This window comes from Momordica charantia (assembly GCF_013281855.1).
Source record: "Momordica charantia cultivar OHB3-1 chromosome 9 unlocalized genomic scaffold, Mcharantia_2.0 BLBB01000009.1, whole genome shotgun sequence".
Lineage (NCBI taxonomy): Eukaryota > Viridiplantae > Streptophyta > Magnoliopsida > Cucurbitales > Cucurbitaceae > Momordica > Momordica charantia.
This window is the reverse complement of record NW_028275167.1, coordinates 21,812,978-21,821,843: the sequence shown is the minus strand read 5'-3', so window position 1 is coordinate 21,821,843 and position 8,866 is coordinate 21,812,978. Positions and strand designations below refer to the sequence as shown.

Genomic DNA, 8,866 nt, shown 5'->3' with positions numbered 1-8,866 from the left:
ACTTGTTGCCTCTACAGAACAGCCCATAACTAAAATCGCCAACATTACCTGACAATCATAATAGTCAAATGCAACTAAAGCGAGAGAGCTTTCATCCGATCCCAATATCCTATACCGAGTTATTATCCCAATTATTTCAAGGTAATCTATTAGCTCCAGTACCAGTAGAACCATTACAACCACTTTATCCAAAATGGTACGACCTGCATGTTTATTGTGATTACCATGCAAGAGTTGTAGGTCATTCAACCAAGAACTGTACTTCGCTCAAGCATAAGGTGTAGGTTCTAATGAAGGCAGGATAGCTTAGGTTTTCTAAGGAAGAAGATGGACCACACATGAAGCACTAGAATCATGAGTTCACGAGACTATGGAAATCAATGTGGATCTAATATTTTCCAAGTATCAATAAAATCTATTTCTTCTTTGAAGCCATCTTTAAGAATGCTAAGATAGCGAACGACTCATAGCTTGCTAATGTTAAAACGACAGTGAAGTTTTATTCACCCATGATTTAGCTAAGTACTTGTAAAAAAAAATGTGAGTATGTGTAAATTGAGTTATTTTCTTAAAAAAAAAACAAAAACAAAAAATGTTTTCTTTGAAACGTTCTCGATAAAAAGGAAATTACATGTTTTGGAAATTTTCAATGATAATTTTTATATGATCTACTCTTATCATTCTTGTTAGTTGTGACCTTAGCAAGAATCATAAACCAACCATAGTAAATCATTTGGAGGAAACAAAAAAAATAAATAAAAAATAAAAAATTGTGAAAAAAATAAATAAAAATTTGAAAAAATGAAAAAATTGTGAATACCTTCAAGGTCCTCAATGAGATATAATCTTTTTCAAAACTCCAAGCTTTGTTGTGGGGCTAAATCCCTAACTCAAAGCAACTTTATGTTGGCCTCATTATTTCTTCTCATGTGCAAACCGGTAAACCACTAAATTTCCATGCTGGGGCAAGAATACATTTTTGATGTGAGAATCCAAAATTACTCACTTGCTATAAAACCCTGAGTCTAGCCCGCTTTGAGTCTAACCTACCTTAAGCCTAGCCTACCAATATTTGGTAAATATGGTCAACAGTCTATTTACTGCAAAAAAATCCTTTGCTTAGTCCGTCACATACAATTTTTGTGATGAATATCCTATTTGCCTACTTACCGTAAAAGTCTTTTACTAACCTTGCCACATCTAATTGCGTGGTAAATGTCCAAAATTATCCACCTAGTGTTACCCTGAGAACTTTGAAGGTAATAAAATCACATTGTGCTCTTGTGATTTATTGCTTTATGAATTGGTACTTGTAGTTGCACAAACATCTCCCTATTGTGACTACCTTTCATTCATATCTAAAATTTTCTTCCCAACTCTATACCTTCTTGTTCTTCAATCTTAATCCTTCGTCTGTTCTTTTCTTTTGAGTAAAAAGTGATTCCAAGACCGAGGATAATGATTTTGAGAATTAGGAAGTTAGCGACCTAACAAATAGTCTCAAGATATCAGTCTCATTTGATGAATTTTGCTTAGGATCAATTTCATCATGATACTGGAGTATCATCAGCAAAGAAATAATGGCCAGGGTTGCAAAAGGTGACTTGTGGTTGACTTTTTATATGTGATTGCACCATATTAATTGTTTGTAAAAAAGAGCATGTCTGGCAAAAAAAAAAAAATAGAAAAAGAAAGAAATGGATTAAAAAAAAAGAAAAAAAAATGAAACATCTAAAGCAATTACAATTCTTTAGTTCAATGACTAAGGCAATTAATATAGATCAATGACATCAATTTCAAAGGCTTCAAGGTCTTTTTTATAAATTTTCAAACTGGGGAAAAGTCAAGTAGTAATGCTACATCGGGGCAAAATTGTAATTGTATTTTACAAAACTTCGAAACAAAGATTATCTTCAGACTGAGAATGTCTCATTTCTCTCATAGGAAATCTTTTGATTTCAGAAGGTTCTTCATTTCACAAAGTGGCGTGTTGATAGTATACTTTATACACCACATTTCACATGATATTCAAGTAGAAATTATTTAACAATTTTCGGTCATTTGTGGCTTATTTACGTGCATAACTGATGTTTTTATAGGATCAAGCTATTAGAAAGAATTGAAGCATAAGCGATCAATTGAAGGAAACTAGAGCGAAAAAGAGGAGCTTGATGAAACCACGTCGTCGCAGCAGCACCATCATTTAGCGCCATGGCGTGCCTGCAGGTCAGAATTGGTAGCAAAATCCCGAAGAAGCAGCGCCACAGCGATAGTACACAGCGTCGTGGCGCCCTGTAGACGAAACTTGGGCTCTTTTCCGCAATGACAGCGTCGTAGCGCTGTATTGTAGCACCATGGCGCTACGAACTTGCACGTTTGTCACAAATCTGGGACGGCGCCATGGCGCTCACTAATGGTGCCATGGCGCTGTAGCGATGCCCTAACTTAAGAGAAAGATGAGTGCGCTGTTTTAAGCACTTTTGGGGGATTCTCACATGGGGGTAATGGATTTTGGAGAGGATGGGCTCGAGGTTTGAGGCAACAAGGTTGAGGAGACGATTTTCGAGGGCTCGTGATCGTGGAGATTGAGTCGGGGACGGTCAATCGACACTACGACTTTAGTTTCTCTCCTTTCCCTGATCCTTTTTAGATTTATTATGAAATTCTTTGTAGGATTTTATTGTATTCGTGAATATGAGTAGCTAATCTTCTTGTTCTAGGGATTGACGTAGCCGTTGGATTTATGAGTTGGATTTATTAACATTTGTCTTGATTGATTTGTTTTTAATCTATTTATGCATTTATTTGCTTAATGCTTTTAATCTCTTGATCACGAATTAATTGTTGCTAAATCTGAATCTTATGCTTGGGAGAGGTGGTTTAGGTTGGAACCTGAATGCATGACTGAGGTAGTTCTAAGATCGGGAGATTTAGAATTATCTTAGAGGTTATTAAAAGATTAAGACTTAAGGCCCTGCTTGTTAATGAAACTAGATAGGGATATTGGTTTCTTAATAAGTGGGAGAATTAATTGTGCTTGGGAGAGACTTTTATGATTCTTGATTTCTTGACTTATAGATTAATTGCATACTCAATCTCGGCAGGTTTAATTTGTCCGCTTGTAAGTTGAATTGGTGAAATCATTTCCCTAGGACCCGTTCTCCCTAAGAATTTTTTTAGAGTCTTTTTATTCACTTTGTTATTTTATCTTTTGTGTGTCAAAAGAAATTCCTGATTGTTTCTCTAGATAAAATGGACATTAATATTCGTAGTACTTGAGTCACTATAAACCCAATCCAGTGGACGATCTCGGTAATTACTTACCACCTTTATTAAAACTTGACCCGTACACTTGCGGTAAGCAATTTTTGCTACAAGTTTTTGGCGCCGTTGCCAGGGATTGGCAATTATTTAGTTTCACTTGATGCTGTGGAGAATTTGTTTGATCTTACTTTAGAGTTGTTTTTAATTTTTGTGTCTTTACTTGTTTTTTTTTAGGGAGTTGATTTGTATGCGCAAGGACAAAGACGCAGTTTTAGTCCCTTTTGATCCTGAAATTGAGAAAACCTGAAAAAATCGAAAAGAGAAAAAAAAGACAACTGCAGAGATGGATCCACCACCTGTACCGATTGTTCAACCTGTAGAACCACCTCAATTGGAACAAAATAACCAAAGGACCATTAGAGATTATTGTCAGCCGAACTTCCCGGATCATGTTGGCATAACCAATTTGCCTATTAATGCCAACAATTTTGAGTTGAAACCTGGCCTCATCCAGATGGTTCGAGAAAATACATTTAGGGGTGGTGCCATAGAGGATCCAAACAATCATTTGACAATGTTTTTAGATCTTTGTGGTACTGTGAAGATGAATGGAGTAACTGATGATGCTATTCGCTTACGCCTTTTTCCTTTTTCATTGCAGGATAAGGTAAGGGATTGGTTGAAATCTTTGCAACCAGGCAGTGTTAATTATTGGCAGGAGATGGTTCATGTGTTTCTCACAAAATTTTTCCCACCTGCCAAGACAGCTCAACTTAGAACAAAGATCGGATCATTCAGACAATATGATTATGAGCAATTGTTTGAGGCCTGGGAGAGATATAAGGAGCTTCTAAGGAAATGCCCACAACATGGTTATCTAGAGTGGCTGCAGATTCAGATGTTTTACAATGGACTGAATGGACAAAAAATGACTATATTGGATGCTGCAGCGTGAGGCACTTTATTATCCAAAACACCCGAGTATGCTTACATATTATTGGAGGACATGACAGGCACTAGTTTCCAATGGCCTAGTGAGAGATCGAATGCCAAGAGAGTTGCTGGAATGTATGAAATCGATGAGGTAAGTTCCCTAAAAGCTCAAGTTCAAGCTCTGACTAATGTTGTCTCTAAACTTTCAGGACCAGGAACTTCTTATTCAAAAGAGTTTGTGGCAGCAGCAGATACATATTCTTACTATGAGCCAACCATCGAGCAAGCTCAGTATGTCAATAATAGAAATTTTGGCTACAAGGGAAATCAGCAACAAAGCTCACTACCAACACACTATCATCCAGGGTTGAGGACTCATGAAAATTTTTCTTATGCTAACAACAGGAATGTTTTGCAACCTCCACCAGGTTTTACATCTCAGCCAGCTGAAAAGAAATCCTCCTTTGAGGATCTACTTGGTGCTTTCATCAATGAATCTAGGAGTCGAGCTAGTCAGATTGAAAATCAGGTAGAAGGGATGGAAGTTAGATTGGAAGGAAACACAACTGCCATCAAGAACATGGAGGTGCAGATAGGACAAATGGCATCCACATTGAACACTATGCAGAAAGGGAAGTTTCCAAGTGACATTGAAGTTAACCCATGAGAATATTGCAAAGCCGTCACTTTGAGAAGCGGAAAGGAGCTCCAGGAGACTGAAAAGAAAAAAAAATGGAAGAACCAGTCATCACAACTGAGGAACGGGAAAATAAGGAGGAAGTTGTAAAGAAGGCCACTCCTACTCTACAGGCTGACAAGCCTACTAGTTCTATTGCTTCTAGTCTTCATAACTCTTTACCTTATCCTCAGCGTTTCCAAAAGAAAAAGATTAATGCTCAATTTGCTAAATTTTTAGAAATTTTTAAGAAACTTCACATTAATATTCCTTTTGCAGATGCGCTGAAACAAATGTCAAATTATGTGAGGTTTATGAAGGACATTATGACTAGGAAAAGAAAATTAGAGGCTTATGTAACGGTGAATCTCACTGAGGAGTGCAGTGCAATCCTTCAGCGAAAACTACCATGGAAATTGAAAGATCTAGAGAGTTTTACTATTCCTTGTACTATTGGTAGTTCATCATTTAATAAGGCTTTATGTGATCTTGGTGCCATTATTAATTTGATGCCTTTGTCTATTTTCAGGAAACTTGGTCTTGGAGAGGTGCAACCAACTACAATATCCTTACAGCTAGTTGATCGACCTATCACTTATCCCAGAGGTGTCATTGAAGATGTTCTCGTCAAAGTTGACAAATTCATTTTCCCTGCGGATTTTGTGGTCTTGAACATGGAAGAAGATTTAGAGATTCCTATAATTTTGGGACAACCTTTCCTAGCAACTGGACGTGCTCTGATAGACGTGCAATTGGGTAAGTTGACTTTGAGAGTTAATGAGGAGGCCGTTGTGTTGAACATATCTCGTGCCATGAAATATCCCAAGGAGGTAAGTACATGCCATAGGATAGATGTTGTTGATGCCACTCTAGCTGAAATAAGATCTTTTGTTTCATTTGTTGATGCCCTTGAAAAATGCATGCTCGGTTATGATATTGAGGAAATAGGGGAATTAGATCACGAGGTTTCTTTTTATCATGATGCTCTTAATAGATTACCAATTATTCATGATAAAAATGTTAAAGTTGATGTGATGGAGCTTAATGAAAACATTGATGAACCTGTGAAAGCTCCTGCGCTTGAATTGAAACAATTACCTGCTCATCTTCGATATGCTTTTCTTAGTAAGCCTTCTACTTTTCCTGTTATTATATCTGCTTCTTTGAGCCAAGTAGAAGAGGAAAAATTGTTGAGAATTTTGCGCACTCATAAATCTGCTTTATGATGGTCTATTACTGATATAAAAGGTATTAGTCCTTCGATAGTTATGCATAAAATTTTAATGGAAGATACTTTTCGACCATCAGTTGAGCATCAAAGGAGACTAAACCCAGCTGTGAAGGATGTGGTAAAATAAAAGCCGAAGTTTTAAAACTTCTTAAGGCAGGGGTTATTTATGCTATATCTGATAGTTCTTGGGTGAGTCCTGTGCAGGTTGTGCCAAGGAAAGGAGGGATGACGGTAATAAAAAATGACAAAAACGAATTCATCCCTACTAGGACAGTGACTGAGTGGCGCGTGTGCATTGATTACAGAAAATTAAATAAGGCCACCAGAAAAGATCACTTCCCTCTCCCTTTTATCGATCAGATGCTTGATAGATTAGCAGGTTATCCTTACTATTGTTTTCTTGATGGTTATTCAGGTTATAATCAGATCGCGATTGCTCCTGAGGACCAAGAGAAGACGACATTCACATGTCCTTATGGTACCTTTGCCATTAGGCGAATGCCATTTGGGTTGTGTAATGCCCCTGCTACATTTCAACGATGCTATTTTTTCTGATATGGTTTAGGACATCATGGAGGTTTTTATGGATGATTTTTCTGTTTTTGGTTCTTCATTTGACACTTGCCTCCATAATCTTTCTTGTGTTTTGCAGCGTTGTCAAGAAACTAACCTTGTTCTGAATTGGGAAAAGTGTCATTTTATGGTCATAGAAGGGATAGTTTTGGGGCATAAGGTTTCTGAGAAGGGATTGGAAGTTGATAGGGCTAAAATTTCAGCGATTGAACAACTTCATCTCCTAATGAATGTAAAAGGAGTTAGGAGTTTTTTAGAACATGCAGGATTTTATAGGCGCTTTATTAAAGATCTTTCAAAAGTTGTAAAACCTCTATGTAATCTTCTTGAAAAAGATGCTCCTTTTCTTTTTACTGATGATTGTTTGTTAGCATTTAATATGTTAAAAGAGAAACTGACTTCTGCACCTGTTATTGTAGTTCCTGATTGGAGTCAACCTTTTGAGATTATGTGTGATGCTAGTGACTTTGCAGTAGGAGCAGTTTTGGGCCAGAGACGAGATAAATTTTTCAGAGCAATTTATTATGCAAGCAGGACTTTTGACAGTGCACAACAAAATTACACTACCACAGAAAATGAGATGCTTGCTGTAGTTTTTGCTTTTGATAAATTTACGCCATATTTGTTAGGCACTCAAGTGACTGTGCATATTGACCATTCAGCTCTTCGATATTTATTTAATAAGAAAGATGCAAAACCTCGCCTGATTCGATGGATTCTTCTTTTGTAGGAGTTTGATTTTGAGATTAAGGATATGAGAGGTTGTGAAAATGTGGTAGCTGATCACCTGTCGAGGATTGAACAGGACAACCCCAAAACATTCCCCATCACAGAAGATTTTCCTGATGAGAAATTGTATCAGGTAGAGTCTAGTATTCCTTGGTTTGCTGACTTTGTTAATTTTCTTGCAGGAAGAGTTACCACCAGATCTCAACTCTCATCAAAGAAAAAATTCTTGCATGATGTAAAACATTACCTGTGGGACGAATTTCTACTTTTCAAAATTTGTTCTGACCAAATCATTCGAAGGTGCGTACCAACTGAGGAAATCAATAATATTTTGTATGAATGTCACTTCTCACCTTATGGTGGTCACTTTGGACCTACTCGTACTGCTGCTAAGGTATTGCAATCAGGTTTTTATTGGCCTACCATCTTTAAAGATTGTTATACTTTTGCAAAGACTTGTGACAGGTGCCAAAGAACAGGTAATATTTCTCGACGTCATGAAATGCCCTTAACTGCTATTTTAGAGGTAGAATTATTTGATGTTTGGGGTATTGATTTCATGGGTCCTTTCCCTTCTTTGCATGGGTATATTTATATTTTATTGGCTGTTGACTATGTTTCTAAATGGGTTGAAGTTGTGGCCACGAAAAAGAATGATGCACGTGTACTGTTACTATTTTTGCACAAGAATTATTTTACTAGATTTGGCACTCCACACGCGTTTATTAGTGATGAAGGCTGGCATTTCTGTAATAAATTGTTTAATTCGATACTCACAAGATATGGAGTTAAACATAAAATTTCTTTAGCTTATCATCCTCAAACTCATGGTCAAGCTGAAACTTCTAACACGGAAATCAAGCAGATTTTGGAGAAAACAGTCAAAACAAACCGAAAGGATTGGGCTTTGAAGTTGGAAGATGCACTATGGGCTTACAGAACAGCTTTCAAAACTCCAAGTACTAGCGCTGTGGCGCTGCTTCTTCGGGATTTTGCTACCAATTCTGACCTGCAGGCACGCCATGGCACTAAATGATGGCGTTGCGGCGCCGATGTGGTTTCATCAAGCTCCTCTTTTTCGTTCTAGTTTCCCTCAATTGATCGCTTATGCTTCAATTCTTTCTAATAGCTTGATCCTATAAAAACATCAGTTATGCACGTAAATAAGCCACAAATGACCGAAAATTGTTAAATAATTTCTACCTGAATATCATGTGAAATGTGGTGTATAAAGTATACTATCAAAATACCCCCAAACTTAGCTTTTTTACTTGTCCTCAAGCAAACAAAACTAGTTAATGACCACTAAAGCCAAGCAGACAACTGACACCTAAAGCACGCTCATCCCTGAACATCTCGCAACTCAATATGCTGACTCCCTTTCTAAATCCTTTCAACCTTTTAAGCTCCAAAAAAATTGGTAAGTCAATCATACATCCTACGAGATCATTCCAGATGAC

General features: G+C 37.1%; 1 protein-coding gene, 1 non-coding gene and 1 pseudogene across 2 annotated transcripts; 2 read left to right on the top strand and 1 right to left on the bottom strand.

Annotated features, from left to right (window-relative positions):
- The first annotated feature begins 3,511 nt into the window (after positions 1-3,511).
- Positions 3,512-4,864, top strand: LOC148209201 (uncharacterized; annotated as a pseudogene).
- LOC148209202 (small nucleolar RNA R71) lies at positions 4,034-4,140 on the bottom strand. Its single transcript, XR_015787471.1, has one exon. It is a non-coding gene; the product is annotated as a small nucleolar RNA R71 (small nucleolar RNA).
- A 302-nt stretch (positions 4,865-5,166) lies between the features above and the next one.
- LOC148209200 (uncharacterized) lies at positions 5,167-6,099 on the top strand. Its single transcript, XM_088117446.1, has one exon. The coding sequence runs from the start codon at positions 5,167-5,169 to the stop codon at positions 6,097-6,099; it is 933 nt and encodes a 310-aa protein (XP_087973572.1).
- Positions 6,100-8,866: the final 2,767 nt, after the last annotated feature.